At 38.3% G+C, this 17,435-nt stretch overlaps 2 protein-coding genes across 3 annotated transcripts in view; one reads left to right on the top strand and one right to left on the bottom strand.

The window, feature by feature from the left end:
- CASP10 (caspase 10) overlaps positions 1–8,618 on the top strand; it is a 32,390-nt gene extending 23,772 nt beyond the window's left edge. For both annotated transcript variants that reach the window (XM_070933248.1, XM_070933247.1), the window contains exons 11-12: positions 461–672; positions 8,404–8,618. In XM_070933248.1, the coding sequence (XP_070789349.1) occupies positions 461–638 (178 nt within the window). In that variant the 3' untranslated portion in view covers positions 639–672; positions 8,404–8,618. The remainder of the gene's footprint in view (positions 1–460; positions 673–8,403) is intronic.
- Positions 2,045–17,435, bottom strand: part of FLACC1 (flagellum associated containing coiled-coil domains 1) — a 29,823-nt gene continuing 14,432 nt past the window's right edge. The window contains exons 9-15 of the mRNA XM_070933252.1: positions 16,244–16,296; positions 14,569–14,668; positions 12,305–12,408; positions 10,586–10,648; positions 5,685–5,774; positions 3,542–3,651; positions 2,045–2,123 (exon numbers count right to left, since the gene is read on the bottom strand). Of these exons, the coding sequence (XP_070789353.1) occupies positions 2,045–2,123; positions 3,542–3,651; positions 5,685–5,774; positions 10,586–10,648; positions 12,305–12,408; positions 14,569–14,668; positions 16,244–16,296 (599 nt within the window). The remainder of the gene's footprint in view (positions 2,124–3,541; positions 3,652–5,684; positions 5,775–10,585; positions 10,649–12,304; positions 12,409–14,568; positions 14,669–16,243; positions 16,297–17,435) is intronic.

Here is a 17,435-nt window from a genome sequence, read left to right as displayed (position 1 = left end):
TTCCAAATGGACTTTTCACACAATTTTCAATCGTCTTTCATAAGCTTCATGCTCAAAATCCTGATAGTACAGGCTTGCCTGAGTTAGGAATTTCCCCTCCACCATAATCCTGTGAGGGAGAGAGGTGGGAGAATGTGACTAGTCCAAGGAGCTACAGTAGCCCTCAGCCTGGGTCTCCCAGTCTTCTCCAACATCTTAGCCACGATGCCATCCTGGCTCTAGTAATCTTTGTGCTGAATAGGCAGAGGGGAGATAAACAATATAAATTCTTGATTGCAGAGAAGCTGGGGCCCTAAGAAATTTCTAACATGCTAAATAATTTGTCTCCAGGCCTAAACATAGTTGATTTTGTGCTTTCTGATTTGCAATTATGTTAGTTTATGGTCCAGTAATAATACGAAGGGAAGTAAGGGTAAAGTAAGAATTGATATTTAGTTGATGTTCATTTTCTTCTCTTTAGAGGTGAAGATCTATTATCCATTCTTACAGAAGTCAATGAAGAAGTGAGCAAACGTGCAGATCCTCAACGTGAAAGGAAACAAATGCCCCAACCAGCTTATACTCTCAGGAAAAAATTGATCTTCCCTGTGCCTAACAAACCTTTTGTACCATCAGAGCAGAGTTCAGACATGCAATAATTTAGATTGCTGGGGACATAGAGAGAAAAGAATGGTGAGTTCAAAAAGAACTCTTGTTTTCATTCATTCTTTGTTGGGTTTTGGACAGGAATACTGTTGAACAGGAATACCTATTCTCAAAGCTATTTGATGTTTAAGAAGAACAGTTGCATTACAGTGAAGACAGAGAAATAAAGTGAAATGATAAATTACAATGCAGTGTTTTAGAGCAGTGAGATAAGACTTCAACAAAGAAATAATGGATAAATAATGATACATTATTGCAAAGACTGGCAAAGGACGACACACATAGGCCAATCTCAGGCCAATTAAAAAATTGTATCAAGAAAGAAGTAACAGAAGTCTTGGTTTGCTATATATTTTGAAAGCAAGTTCTTACATATATCCTCTAGAAAATAGGCAGAATCTCATATGTAGAGTCACATTCCAGGAATAAAGTAGGGATGTACAGAATTTTGGACTTAGAGCCAAATAGGTGATTAGAACAAGTCTAAGGCCATGTGCACACCTTAAAGAAGCTGTCCTTTCCTGAGTGTGACCAGTAGGTGTACAATCCCATGAACATATGGGTTACGGAAGCACCAACAGTGCCTTTTGGCTTCAGATCTGAAGTGCTATGCATCTCTAAAATTCAGCTCTTTTTTATTGAAGAACAATTCAGTGTTTTATGTACACTGTGCAACAGTTGCCAAACATCATGAGAACAGTTCTAGGTAGGTGGTTCTACATCCCCAGGCGGGCCTCTAAAGAAATATTGAAGCCAGTTCATTAAAAAAAAATCAATGCAGAAGTTTTGGGTTCCTGATATTTAAGGTACTAACAAATAGTATTTTAATTATAATTTGACAAAGGTGCTTTTTTTTTCAAGAGGCAACTGGAATTTCTGGTTTTTCTTTGAAGACGTTTCACTTCTCATCCAAGAAGCTTCTTCAGGGAATTCCCCACCATCCAGTCAGAGCTGAAAAAGTTTCTTGGCTGGGAAGCGAAATGTCTTCAAAGAAAAATCAGAAAGTCCAGTTGCCTCTTGAAAAAGCACGTTTGGGATAACCATGACTTGGATGACTGAGAATCTCCATAGACATTTAGAATTTAGCAGTTTATGTTTCACTTTATATCTAGTCATTTAACTATGGATTTAAACCTACAGGACCAGGTTGTGCCCTTTTTATATAATGTATGTAATGTCCACCATCTGGCCAAGAAACATTTATTCTATTTATAAGTTAGTGAGGGAAGAAAACACAGCACCAAACTATTAGGCAACAGCTGATAAAAATAAAGTGAAAAACATAATGATACATATATATAAGTAATCTTTTGACACTTCTGGTGTTCCAGCCCCAGCCTAATGTTCTGAAGAAATAGCTTCACCCAATCTCCCATAAGCCAATTCTTCATGCATAGTTCTAATCAAACATTCCAAAAATACTACTTTTTTGGGCACGTTCAGTAAATATCTCTTCATTCTTCTCAATAAGCTTGCGCCTGAAGGAGAAAAAAAAGCAAACTTTTTTTTTCTGTCATTGTACAGGGAGACTACAGAGCCTATAGTATAACAAATGTTGGAAACCATTTCCCTCAATTGCAGATGGCATTGGGGAGTGACATTCACCCCAATTTTCCCCTCACTTGCTGTGTCACTCATTGCACAATCAAGTGAAAGTGGTTTATAAGAAGCTAGTTGAAATTCTGTGCTAAAACAACTAGACATATCAAATGTTTTGTTTAGCAAAGTTATAACCCATGTGCCAAAGCACAAGATGTGCACCTTGAATCAATTTATAAATTCAAATTGGGTTTTGCTTCATTCTCTACAGTGAAGTTAAAGACTCCTTTGTATATCATCCAGCATGTCACAAAGGCACATTTGAGCCTGTCAGTATTTTTTTTTAAAGTTGGTTTGGGGCAGTGGTGAAATGTAAAATTTGTTACTATTGGTTCTGTGGGCGTGGCTTGTGGGAGAAATGGGCTTTTTTTTTTACTTTTTTAAAGCATTTTTTTACAACCTATTCAGCTGAATAGGTTGTAAAAAATGCTTTTAAAAGTAAAAAAAAGGCTGTGACGGTCACAGCTGTGGCGCGCAATTGTCAGAGCCTTTTTTTTAATCTTTTAAAAGCAGGTAGTAACAACACCCGGGCAGGTGGGTGGAGCCTTACGCTCCCATTGCTACCGGTTCTCCGAACCACCTGCCAGAATCGCTACCAGATCGCCCAATTCAGTCCGAACCGGGAACATTTCACCCCTGGTTTGGGGACTCTATGATTAGATAAAAGTACTGGGAAGTTATAGGAACAGTTATATCTTGGAAGAAAAGTCTAGAAGCATAATTTAAGTGCAGCTCTTTCCAAGATTTTGCCCTCAAATATGGCTATGATCCTTGGAGTCATTAACCTTAGAGAGTAATCTTGAAACAATGGGACTTACATTTGACAATCTGTGTATATGGGCATGCTTTAACTCATGGACAGTAATGGAATCAGATCTCATCGTGAATATTGTTACTGGTATCAGTGAGATTCCCAGCCACTCTCTCATTTTCTCAAAAATGACAAATTCAATTGTCTTAACGACACAAAATATTGCAACTGGAATTTTAACTACTAAATCAGTTCCGTTATTACTGAATGTTACTGCATGCTTTTGGCATACGTAGCTTTTTTTCAAACAGTTCTAAGGATCATTTTAAATGTTTGTTTTAATGGCAAATATTTCGAAGGACAAAAGTTTAGACATTCAGCTTCACAGTCATTAAGATTTCCTGATATCTCTCCATGCCCCCCTACATCTTTGCCCTTGTCACTCCTAAGATAAAAATGCTTCCAGAAGGGTGAATTTGGCAAATAATCTCTTAAACGTTTTCAAAAGACTTACTGTTTTGGATTTTACTAGATTTTTTCCCCCACCTCAAAGTGTTGTTTTCTTCTGTCAAAGAAGCTATATTAATTCGATATTTCTCTTCAACAGCTGCTGCTTTTTGTTGGATAGTTTTCTCCATGTCTGCCATTTTGACTTTCTGTAGTGGAGAAAACAAACTGGATTTTGGAAAAGTGGAAAGTAACATACATATTTCTATCATCAATGAAATCTTTTTTTTGCTATTGTTGGAAGAGCACTGATATCTGAGTACTGTTTAAATTAGTACTGAACTAGAGAATTTTTATCTTAATATTAGGCACCTTATGGCCATTTCTTTTTAGAGGTAGTCATTTGCTTGATCACTATGCAAGAAAAGATGGAATTTTAACTGACTTCCACAAAATCACTGTAGCTTAAAACTACAGCATCATTGCTGGTTGATCTTATCTTTGTTGGTATTTAACTACCCAGATTTTAACTATTTTTATTTCCAGATAACCTTTTCAATGAGCTTGTTTTTTGGCTACAAAGTGATGGCGTCTGCAAATCTCACATTAATGTTCTATCTCCAGTTTTAATTCCAGCTGCCATCTCTACTAAACCTGCCATTCTTGCATGCTTTGTATCAGGGGTGAAATGCTCCCACTTCGGACCGGATTGCCCGATCCAGTAGCGATGGAAGCGGGTGGTCCGGAGAACCGGTAGCAAAAATCCCTGCCCCCCCCCCATTGCCCAGCTGAGCCGTGCAATCAGAGGCTTTTTTTTATTTTTAAAAGCATTTTTTTCTACAACCTCTTTGGCTGAAGAGGTTATAGAAAAAATGTTTAAAAAAAAAAAAAGCTTCTGCCGATCAGGCAAGTCAGCTGGGATTGTCAGAGGCTTTAAAAGGTTTTGTTTTTTTTACCAACCTCTTCATCCGAAGAGGTTGTCGAAAAAATGGTTTTCAAAGTAAAAAAAAAAAGTTGGCCACACCCACTCAATCATATTACACCCCCCCCCCACCAAGCCATGCCCACAGAACCTGTAGTAACAAGTTTTACATTTCACCACTGCTTTGATTCAGTGTCAGTATCTGTTCATTTAACAGTTACTCAGAATAATTATCAGGTGTTTGTTATATTGCACATTCTGGTATGATTGCACAATCAACAAATTTTGCTATATTCAATAAAGTTCAATCTTACCGTTTTTGCTTTCACCCATATGTTATTTAGCTAACTAACATTATCTTATTAATGTTAGTTAGCTATTCTCATGTCCTGCTCTCCCCATGTTTTGTCTCTCCTCCTTAAACAAACCTTTGTTTGCACAAAGAATTAATGCATTGGCTCAGTGATTTGCATGAGAATTGCTTGCCTCTGTCTTGTTCGGGGACAGAGTAAAGTAAGCAAGTAAAAGAGAGTTGCAGAAGTAAGGTTCCACGACAAGGGAGGCTACCAATGGTGACTATAGCAATGAGATACAAAGAAAACTAGAGGCAATTGAAAGCAGTTACAGCAACCATTAAACAGAGCACATTTCACAATTCTCAGCGATGTAGTATTCAGCAAATGGCCCATTATCAGCGCAGAAAATCAATCTCTGAGATGCAGAGGCTAAGTTTTTTTCTGTTTGGTTTGATAAGGAAAAGAAAAAATATGATTAATGGCCTTTTCAGGAGCATCTGTGGCACAGTAGCTGAACATGGGACCTGAATTTGTTGTTCCTGCACAACTAAACATGGTGGTTCTCTTCACCAAAGGCCACAGGATTTAATGGAATTTTAAAAAGATACACATTGAATATTGATGCAGATGAAAGCTCTCTCTTGCAGAGGTAAAGAAAAGCTCCTAGCATGTGAGCAAGGCTGATTGGATGGTTGTGCCTCTGGCCTTGGAGGAAGAGCATTACAGGCAAAAGGGAGGCGATTCACCCATCCCCAGGACAGCAGGAGGAACAAGGGGCTTATTATCCTCCTCAAGAATAAAACTCCTCTGGAATTGCAGAGTGACAATATTTGGATCCCAGTCACTGGGAAGGAGCCAATGTTACTCGCTACATGAATATGTGGAATTATCCTATTCTGAGCTATTTGGGGGATTATTAAAAGGAAAGGCAGGGCTATCCTTTTAAAAAATAATCACCTACCACCAGCAAGTAAAAAGTAATGTTAGACAAGTTTCAAAAGGGTAGTCACATCACAGATCTCACCTCCTTCTGAAGTTCCAACTCTGCTTTGTGAAGAGATGAAGCAATAGCATGAAGAGTTTCATTCTTCTCATTCATTTCATTCTCCAATGTCTTTTATTGGATAAAAACATTTTTTAAAATAATTTCAAGCATTTGCATCACATTTTCACAGTTATTCCATGAAAATGTATGATTTTAGTAAAATAAAGCACACTTATTAGAGATTTCTTTCCAGACAATATTGTGCATACCGGGGATAGGAATACTCTTTTTTTTTTTTTTGTGAACGATTGAAAATGCTCCAAATTTCACAAGATCTGATCCAAAAAGTTACAATGATTTTTAAATCATATTTAGATTTAGTGAGCATTATAGTCTCCACCAAATTACCCAGCAGTACTTTCTTTAACTCAAGCAAGATTTTAGGCAATTTACTCTTTTATGTTTGAACTACAGTTCTCATGAGCTCTTGCTGCTAGCTCATTGGAACTGATGCAACTGAAGACTCAAATTACCTATCCAACCAAATAAGACTTATAGGATAGGGTTTTATTCATTTGAAATAGGAGTTGGGTAGACCTCAAGTTCCATGCTAATTTTTTAATGGATTTTTTTTAATTTGATCGAATTCTATAGCTGCCTATCCCGACAGGTTACTCTTACCTTTTTTTAAAAGCATGTTTACCAGTGCTTTGGTGAAGATCAACTACACCCTTCACCACACCTTAAGAGTTATGGTTTATTCCATTCCTCTGTTTTATCTGTCATGAATATTTCTGCCTTCCAAATACATAGATACACATTTTAGCTCTTTTGCTCATATTTAAAATACCTAAGAGTAGCTTTCTCTTCAATAAAATTATGTTTACTTTTTTCTAACCCACCAATAATCCATTTCATGAAAGACCGACCAAAGGAATTTGCTGGGCATTTTTTCTGTCTGATAACTTTTACTGAAAGGAATAAGCTTGCATGAACTATACCCGTGATGGCGAACCTATGGCACGCGTGCCACAGGTGGCACATTGAGCCATATCAATGGGCACACGAGCGTTGCCTTAGCTCATCTCCAGCGCATATGCACACATCGGCCAGCTGATTTTAAGTCAGGAAACAGGCTGTTTCTGGCCTCCGGGGGGCTGGGGAAGGCTGTTTTTGCCCTCCCCAGGCTCTTAGAAAGGCTCTGGAGTCTGGGGAGGGTGAAAAACGGGCCTTCCGGGCCATCACGTACCAAGCAGGGGGAGCGCAGGGGGTTGCGCGCGGGGGAGCAAGGTGCGTTGAATTATGGGTGTGAGCATACACGCGCGACCCCCCCCCCCCAGCTTTTGGCACACGATGCCAAAAAGGTTAGCCATCACTGAACTATACGCTTTCACTTCATTATATGCACAAAGTGGCTAGGGTGATGTAAGATTTAAATTGGAGTGAGACAGAAAAGGGAGAGGAAGATAGCCTGGTTGTACAGATGCAGATTACATGCGAGACAGATTACAAGTTCCCTGCCTCCTCTGTCCTGTAACTTTTCCCTTTCTTTCCCTTAAAGACTTCCCTTAAAGTCTTCAGTGAATTGGCAAACACCTATTCACTTACACAAGGCATGGCAAGCCCTTTGCTGTCCCACATTCATTTAGCTTCTTGAAGATCGAAGCTTATTCCCAAGCATGGAGTAATACAATCTAGATTTGTTCACCTCAGCCTCATTCTTGCTAGGAAAAAAAGGCTTTGTCTTGGAACAAATAAGAGATTTAATGGAAGGTGCTGAATATGATCCAGACAGGAACTTGAAGGCTGCAATTGCAGAAGTCAATTAATCTGGACCAGGCATCTGAAGAAGTAAAGTGGGTGGAAAAATCCCTCCTCTTGGAGAAAAAATTGAGTCTCTTGGCCGTCATCTAGAGTAGAATAGAGCTAGAAGGGACCTTGAAGGTCGTCTAGTCCAGCCTCCTGCTCAAGCAGGAGAACCTATACCATTTCAGATAAGTGACTTCTTAAAAACCTCCAGTGATGGACCACCCACGATTTCTGAAAGCAAGCTGTTCCACTGATTAATTGTCCTCACTGTTCGGAAGTTTCTCTTTAATTCCAGGTTGCTTCTCTCTTTGATTACTTTCCACACATTGTTGCTTGTCCTGCCCTCTGGTACTTTGGAAGATAATTTGATCCCCTCTTTTTTGTGGCAGCCCCTCAAATACTGGAATATTGCTATCATGTCACCCCAATTCTTTTCTTTAGACTAGCCAGATCCAAAACCTGCAGCCGTTCTTCATATGGTTTAGTCTCCAGGCCTTTGGTCATCTTAGTTGCTCTCCTCTGAACTTTTTCCAAACACTCAACATCTTTTTTGTAGTATGATGACCAAAATTGGTTGCAGTATTCCAGATGTGGTCTTACTAGTGTTTTATAAAGCAGCACTGTTTCTACATTCAGATAATTCTGCTTTAAAATATGCTAATCTACTATGTGAGTTCTAGCCTCATCTTGAAGCACAAAGCCATCTAGTTGTAACCTTGGGCCAGACATTCACTCGCAGTCTTACAAAAGAGCCAGTGGCAATTTTATTTCCAAAAAAAAAAAACTGCAAGGACTTAACCAGGCAGTTATTGGGAATCAACACAAAACAAGCAAACAAAAATCTGCTGCATAGTCTTTGGTATTTTGAATGTATCTAATTGTTCTTTGAACATGCCTCTGGTTTTTGTATCAGAGATTTATCATTTTTATTGAAACTTCATTCCCGTAGGCTTCATTCCATCTTAACATTTTTTGCACTTTGAATCCTGTCCACCTGGATCTGTGAACAACCTGCACCTTGGATACCAGGGGAGACTCACGTGGGAGACACTGGATTTTCATCAGCAATAAATGCCTTATTCTATCTCATTGAAATTGTTTGGACATTTGGCTACCTAAGCTAAAAGAAAATTCTATTTCTAATAAAACTGATTTTAAATTAAATGACTGATGTTTTAATTGTCTCCTCAAAAGGAGACAGGATTGCTATTCTCTGACCAAAAGCCTCAAAGTTACTATGGTAAGAAGAGTGTAATACAGAATTGGTTTTCCATTTCATTTTTACAGTTAATATCACCTTGTTAACCATTATTATTAGGGTTACAGGTAAATTATGCATGTCAGACTATGACAGCCCTTCTCTCACATAACCTTGGGTTAAAAAGGAGCCTGAACAAGACTTTTTTCCCTCCAGGAAGATTGGCGTGTGGGCAGCAAGAAATAACTACAGTAGAGTAATTCATAACCAGAGGCTGCATTAGCTCTATCCCCAAGACTGGCAGTGGGGAGGCCAAGAGGCATGGTGGAAAGGGGCCTCTCCCATGTATCTTCACCTCATGTTCTCATCTTTTCTACATCAATGGAAATACTCATTTGTTCTTGGGATTTCCCTCATGCAAATATCCATTTTTTCTTGGGATTTTCTGCATGCCTTTCTTACTCATCTAAAGTTTGTTGTGTTCCTCTCCAGCATCTCAGTGGCAATGTTCAAGTGTTGGTATAATTTAGCCAAAAAACAGTGCCCCATTTCTGTTCCCACATACAGCCCAAGGCAATATTGATAGCTTTCCTCCGATTCCCTACTAGAACTCTTGGCAGCTGGATAAGTTCAGCCCTACCCCTCAATCAAGCCTTATAGGTGGGACCAATATTTGGGTAATCCAACTTCTGGAAGAACTATCTTCTGTTTGGTCATTTTAGGGCAGCTAGATCTTCTCCGTGTATATGAATCATATAGTGAAGAGCTGCTTATCTCCCTGTGCATGGAGTTCAGGTGATAATCCATTACTTCACAACATGTTATCCTCTTAGCCCCACTTGGTCTCATGTGATCTCACTATTCCCTTCAAATCCACTATGATGGTCTTAGGAACTGAAGACATTCTGTGAGAGCTTCACCTGTGACTTAGTATGCAGGAAGAGTGGGATTCCTGTGAAACAACTCTGTAAACTAGAAGGTTCAAAACTAGACACTGCATCGATGCAGAAGCCTTGTGCATGAATTCACAAACGATCACTTGAAGAATTGCAGTAGCAAGGAATAAACCAATTCTTGATTTGTATATACTTACACTGAACTTAAAATTTAATGGTCTACAGGAGGTTATCAAAAAGAAAAGAAAAGAAAAGAATGTATTGGCAAACTTGCCATATTTTCCATTAACGGAAATAGAATTCTTTGAAGGCAAAGCTTCCATTGCCAAAAAAAAAAAAAAAAAAAGCCAGTGAGGATGGACCATATTTAAAGAGTGCCGAAGACAGAAAATTATCTCAATTAAACATCTACCCCAAATGCCAAAGCAATTCTAGGTGATGAAATCAAAAGTTTAAAACAAGAAAGAAAATTCAAATTATACTCAACCACCATATCAGAGGAAGAAAATGCCAGGGAGTAAAAAATAGCAGTGTAGGGTTTCTAAAGCAGTGTTGGCTTGCTAAAGAAGCCAACTTTTTAGTAGTTGGGTTTTTTTGAGAGAGAAGGAGGGGATGAAATGGATTAAAGTATCCTAAAAAAAAGCTTGGCCAGCAGACTGAGCAAGAGCATTCTATGACAAGTTCCATTTGTGGTTATAGCTGTACATGTGCAGTACATTATTGATATTTATATTCCAGTTGCACATTCCAATATATTCCAATATTAGAAATTCTCCTTGTTCTTCACAGATTTGTTTAATGGTTCAAAAGGCTTTATAGTCAAGGGTTGCTGGACCTAATCAAAATACTAAAGCAAATACTAGTTTAATAAATTATCATTATTCCCACTAATAACTCTTCTTTTCCCCAACTAGCAGGTGGAATCTTGGGAGAGTTGCATCTAATATATATAAATAGGAAGCCTAAAATAGACCACATTGCTACTTATTAAATAGATGCCTCAATTGTACTTTTTTTAAAAAAATCAATACACATGCCTTGATTTTGGCATTTAACGCTTCTATATTTTCCAAGGCAGTTTGTTTCTGCTTCTCAAATTCCTGGAAAACAAAAAAAAAATAGGAAGTTAACAGAAAAATATACCTGAAAATAAATGTTCAATTCTTAATTTTTTGTGGCTCCCAATGAAGTCTTGGTGTACGTCTCCATAAGTCTCCTTATGGACTTCAATTCACACTCTGACCAGCTATGCACCGGATGAGGCTAACATAACTTTTTTTTAATTTATTATTTTTATTTATTATTTGTCAAACATGTAAGATAACAGATATAAATATAAACATGATTATGAATACAGGATAAGGATACGAATAAATGGGGACAGTAGGACAAGGATGGTAGGCAAGTACGAATAAATGGGGACAGTAGGACAAGGACGGTAGGCAAGTACGAATAAATGGGGACAGTAGGACAAGGACGGTAGGTGCGTAATTCTACTGATAATAGGAAAAAAACATTTACTAGTAAGTTTCAGTAAGTTTACATCTTACTGAAAACTTCCATTCAGATTGAAACTCAGAGCCTTAAATTGCTTCCCAATTGGGCTCATTAATGCCATAAGGTAAAGGTAAAGGTTCCTTTCACACATATGTGCTAGTTGTTCTCGACTCTAGGGGGCGGTGCTCATCTCTGTTTCAAAGCCAAAGAGCCAGCGCTGTCTGAAAACATCTCCGTGGTCATTTGACCGGCATGACTAAATGCCAAAGGTGCAGGGAATGCTGTTACCTTCCCACCAAGGGTGGTCGCTATTTTTCTACTTGCATTTTTTACATGCTTTCGAACTGCTAGGTTGGCAGAAGCTGGGACAAGTAACGGGAGCTCACCCCGTTATGCGGCACTAGGGATTCAAGCTGCTGAACTTCTGACCTTTCGATCAACAAGTTCAGCGTCTTAGCCACTGAGCCACCACGTCCCTTCATTAATGCCATAGTGTTAATCTTTATCCATTACTGAAAGGAGAATGAAAAAAAAAAGTTTGAAATGACCCAATGAGGTATTGCAGTATTGACCTTCCTTACTTGCAAGATATCTGCCCAATCATAAAATCTCATGCAGTAACTAAGCCATTTTACAATATCAGTTCAAAATTCAACACTTTATTGCTTCCTGTTTGGAGTTGTTTGCTTCATGAATTTGTTTACCGTAATTTCTATACCTGTCCATCTGAAGCAATGACTCTAGGTGGCTTATGATTCCAAAACTATAAACGCAATAAAAACATCCAAAATAAATATACACAGCAACCAAGATAATTAACCAGTTAAAAATAAAGCCAGGAAATAGGGGTTTTAACACCTTCATGTCCAAGCTCGAAAACACAGCCATGTTTTTAAAGCCTTACAAAAGGCCAAGAGGGTTGGAGCCATTCTAATCCCCAAGAAATGACTGGATGGATGGATTTTTGATTAATTATTCCTGAAGAAATTTTGTTCCACTCAGGAACAAGCTTTAATGGTTTATGACTTTTGTTTTTTATTTTTTATTTTAGTCTTTTAGTGCTAAACAAAAATGAGAGCAGTAACTCAGGCTATTATAAGAATACAAGTTCATACAGAACAACACCACACATCATCCAAGCAATGCCTATTTGCAACAATCATATTGGCTGAGATTTGTAAGAAAAAGCTTTTAATTCAAGTTACAATAGCCTTCTGTACAAAGCAAAGCAACTTTTGATAAGTAGGAAATGCACTTACTTCTCTCTCTTGTTCATAAACTCTACCTAGCAAAAAACTGTTATTCTGAATAATCTTCTTCTGCTCCTCTAATTCCATCTCAAATCTCTTTGTTAAAGATTGCTCTGAGGAAAGGATAAAGGGTTTTTTAAAATCTATTTTTTAATGGCATTGTGCCTGAGTCCTGGAAACTCGCATATGAATTTAGCATGGTAATTTCATATAAATAGCCATGTGTACAGCACCCATATCATACCCTTACTAATACATTTCCCAAGACACCCAAAGATACGCTGCTTCTATTGTATGATAAGACTCCAACCATAAATACAATGTGGCAAAATTTTATGTGTGCAGAATTTTGTATATAACAGGAAGATTCCTGCAACTTGTTAGCAAAATATTTTCTCTTGTAGCTTTGTGTTTATTCCATATTGCTAATGTGTTTGCTTCCTTCTGCCTTTGACAACTGATTTTCTACCTATTTGTTTTATATATTTATATTTACTTGAGTTGTGTAGTATTTATTTATTTTTAGGGCAATTTTTGTAAAAATATAATATATAACCAAAAATATGGTTATAAGTTTATTCTTACTTAGGCCTGGATAGTCTAGGATGGTGCTATGTGCTTGTTTCCCCCCACATTGTTCAATTTTGTTCACCATTTTACATGTTGTGACTCCTCTTCCACCATCCCTTCACACTATTCCCAACCCCAAAGTTGGTGAATATGTTTTCTTAAATCAGAATGCTTTAAGTCGGAGGTCGGCAACCCGTGGCTCTTTCGCCCTTCTCCTGTGGCTTCCTGTCACACCCACCAGTAGTTAACTTTTTCACTGGTAGTACCATCTGATTTCATCCTTCCATTCATCCCGGGCCAAGTGACTCCTCATGTGGCTTGAGAAGAGAAGAGACTCGCTCCCCTCCCAGTCACTCCTCATGTGGTTGGCCCAACCCATTGCCCCAGTCACTCCTCACGTGGCTTGAGAAAAGAAGAGACTCCTCACCTGGTTGGCCCCGTCTGTCCCCCACCCCTCCTCCCTTCACTGGATAAAAGAAGGAAGAAGAGAGTCCCAGTCACTCCTCGCCTCGCTATCCAGGAAGTCACTGCTACTCGGTGAGAAAGTAAGTAAGAGATTCGCTCCGTGCACAGCCAAAAGGGATGGGGGGGGAACCTCCCAAATGCAAGCCAAACCGCTCGGCCAAAGAAATTGTAGAAAAAAAATGCTTTTAAAAGCCTCTGAGATCCCAGCTGAGTTGCCTGATCATCAGAGGCTTTTAAAAGCATTTTTTTCTGAAACCTCTTCGGCTGAAGAGTTGTAGGGAAAAAATGCTTTTAAAAGCCTCTGAGATCCCAGCTGAGTTGCCTGATCGTCAGAAGCTTTTAAAAGCATTTTTTTCTGAAACCTCTTCAGCTGATAAATAATTCTATTCTATTCTATTTTTTATTCAGTTTGACAGCTGACTACACCCTACCCTCCAATACACGTGTTCGAAATGTTTTGTGGCTGGGTGGGAGTGATGCTGAGTTGGCCACACCCACCAGGCATGGCTAGGGGGGGATCATGTGACCAGGGGGAGTGGTGAGTTGGCCACACCCACCAGGCATGGCTAGGGGGTCATGTGTCAAGTTGGCCATGCCCACCCAGGCATTGCGGCTCCCACTGTTTTGTTTTCTGTGGGAAATGGGTCCAAGTGGCTCTTTGAGTGTTAAAGGTTGCAGACCCCTGCTCTAAGGCTTTATTAGTCTCAGAATACTCTTACTAGTTTTATAATTAATATTAATTAGTATAATAATAATTAGTATTAGTATTTTATAATATTAATTATATTAATTATATATGATCATTACTAATTTTATAGGAGTCATGGTGGCGCAGTGGTTGGAATCAGAATTTCAGGCTAATTCTGCTGACTGCCAGGAGTTCGATCTTGACCAGCTCAAAGTTGACTCAGCCTTCCATCCTTCCAAGGTCGGTAAAATGAGGACCCAGATTGTTGGGGGCAATAAGCTGACTCTGTAAACTGCTTAAAGTGGGCTGGAAAGCACTGTGAAGCAGTATATAAGTCTTATTGATATTGCTATTATAACCTGGATTAATTTAGGTGAGATTATACTATATATTACTATATATACATGTAGAATAAGGCAAAACCTCTGCAGCATTTGGGTGTCCTTGCTTCTTTTCCTGAAAACTTTCTATGGGATAATAAAATGCTGAGGAAACAGAAAATAGTGCTTTGATTACAGTAGTACAAGATTAGTACATTTCTTTTACTTACTTTGTTGTAATAATGCCTTTTCTCGTTCAGTCCGCTCACTTTTTTTCCATTCGGCCTGTCTTCTCAGCCATTTTTCTTCCATTTCATCAGAAATGCTATCCTACCACAACAAACAAGCAAATAAAACCACCAACCAGCTTGAAACATATATAGGCACCAGTTCTGCCTATCAATGCATTAAAATATGTTATTTATATTAAACAGGATATTGTGGTCCAATTAAAAAAATATTTCAAAAGTCATCATGAGTTTTGCTCATTCAGTTGTGTGGATTAACTATAACCCCCTCAGCACATAGGAGGATTTAAAGTTGACTTATTTTCTCCTATGCAAGACATTGCATATATGACTTTTTAAACCATGAACTCCATGGGATATTGAGAAGTCACAAGAGCTTTTCACCAGAGCACATATGTGTCTTTTTCCAGGTTGGGAGGGAAGAATTATAAACCATAGGTACATGCATTCATTTAGTGACTGTTCAAAGTTACAATGGTGCTGGAAAAAGTGACTTATGACCATTTTTCACAATTACGACCATTGCAGCATCCCCATAGTGATGTGATTAGAATTTGGATGCTTGGCAGCTAGTTCATATTTATGTGTCTCAAAGTCATGTGATCACCTTTTGCGACCTTCTGACAAGCAAAGTCAATGGGGAAAGCCAAATTCACTTTACAATTGTGTTACTAACTTTACCAACTGCAGTGATTCACTTAACAACAGTGCCAAGAAAGGTCATAAAAGGGGGTAAGACTCTCTCACTTAGCAACAGAAATTTTGAGCTTAATTGTGGTTGTAAATCAAGGACTACCCATACTGCCTTCTGCAAAATATGAAGAATTTGCCAGTTGCTTGCACATTTGCATACTAAAATAGTTAGATTTTTAAAAAGCCAAAATTTAAAAATACACTTGTGGATAAAGATTTTAAAAAAGGAAGAAACTATTTTTAAAATAAAAATAACAATTTCTAAGTAAGAAAAGAGTTTAATTTCTGCGTTCAAATAAGTTTTGAGAATAAAAATTGCTCTGCATAATAAAAAGTTTTTGATTGGAGCCAACCACCAAAGCCCTGTAGAGATAGGTAGGCAAATAGGCAGTACATAGCTAAATAAAGGAGGGGGAGGGTAGAGAGAGGTTAGCTCCTGAGCACTGTCTCCCCATTGCAGCAACTCATTCACATCAAGTGCAGTCAGTTGAACAGCCTTGCTCTCCCACATTGCAAAAGGTAGACCCCGAACCATTCACTAATTGCTGTCCTTGATGTTTATGGGATATTTATTAGGAATCAGGGATAATATTTTACAGAATGGATAGCCTCCATATTTTCTTCTACTTGAGATTCCATCAGGAGAAAGACCAAATAAAATGGATAAGAAGCTGCATGTCCAATAAGGAATTAGATAGGATAATTTTGGAGGATGCCAAAAATGCTTAAATGTATATCAGACTCCATCCTGTACTTTGCACTATGCAATTTTTAGACGCTTTGTAAGGGTAGCCCCATATGGACTGCCTTGCAGTAGTTGCACATTGTGGGAAAGCCATAGCCAACTGAAGGCTCATGTGAAAAGGTGTTTCTGTTGTATCTCCAAATTATAAATATGGCTCCTAAATCCATGAGTTTTACAAATGTACTTCATTAATTCTTAGATGGCAATTTAAATCTTTACCTGGTACATACGAAATGCATTCTTCAGGTATTTGTATTCCTTCTGCATTGTAGCTGAGGATGGAAAAAAGGAAAGAAGTAATATATTCCACGTATCCAAATCATAGCGCTATAAACTACTGACTCAAATGTTTTTCATGTTTTGGGTTTGATTTGTCTTAATTTTAGTTATATATTTTTCTAATAAATTAACTCAGAATTATTAGTATTTTTTCCCCATGGCCCACTTCTCAACATAGATAGAAGAGAATTAATGAAGCCAGGAGTGCTTAAAAATAATATTTTAATTGTCCTAGTCATTGGTGATGTTTTTGCTAGGAGAGTATCTCCTAATTGTTGCTAGGAGCTGCCTGTTCCAAAATATTAGGAAGTAACTGACAGGGAAATATTTCCCCCCTCATTCTAGTTAGGAAGAAGGAGGTTGGGTGCAGTTTGAGAAAGATATGGAGAGCAGAGTTAGAGATTTGTAGTGTTTTAAGTTGTGATTATTTTCCTAGAGATCCAAATAGAGAAGCCAGTAAGGTTGGCTCAGCCCATCTCCAAGCATCCTATTTGCAATCTCCCAGCATCTCAAAACTACACCAATTAACTTCAGCAACAAAATAACTCAAGTTTGGCAGTGCAATTTTGAGTCAGGGTCTAGAGCTTGGGAAAGAGGGCGTTAAGACAGAAACTGGTCCTTTGTCTGCCCTACTTTCCCTCACCCATTAACCCCCCTCCCCCAATGGTAAAAATCAGGTTCTTTTGAACTTGAGAGAAAGTTCCTACCCTTAAAAAACTTCCTGAAACACATCTATTTTTTTGAGACCATGGCATCTGAAGATGATGCCTTCTCATATCCTTCTGCCCTTATAAGTCTCTCCTGCTAGCTGTAAACACAGTTTTTCTCAAGCTGGTGAGATTAACAAGGTTTCTTTTTGAAGACAATTTTCCTAATTCTCAGAAAGACTTGTTCAATTCTTCATATTTCTAACTTGAACTGAATTTGGCTTCTGGCTTTTACAGTCATTAGGGCATTTCCCACCCTGAGGGAAGTTCTTCTAAAGTACAGTTAGATGTTCTATCTGACCAAAGAAATTAATGCTGCAATCAAAGCTATCCAAGTAAACTGTTAAGTTACAATACCAAGTTCTTTTACTATTTGGAGTTTGCCCACATGGCCCTATGTAAGTGGACCTTTGATCTTAACAGAG

The sequence above is a fragment of the Pituophis catenifer genome, unplaced genomic scaffold (genome assembly GCF_029215685.1).
Source record: "Pituophis catenifer annectens isolate HBS135680 unplaced genomic scaffold, rPitCat1.0.hap2 SCAF_1, whole genome shotgun sequence".
NCBI lineage: Eukaryota > Metazoa > Chordata > Lepidosauria > Squamata > Colubridae > Pituophis > Pituophis catenifer.
Note: the sequence above shows the minus strand (reverse complement) of the source record. Positions and strands in the feature narration are given on the sequence as shown.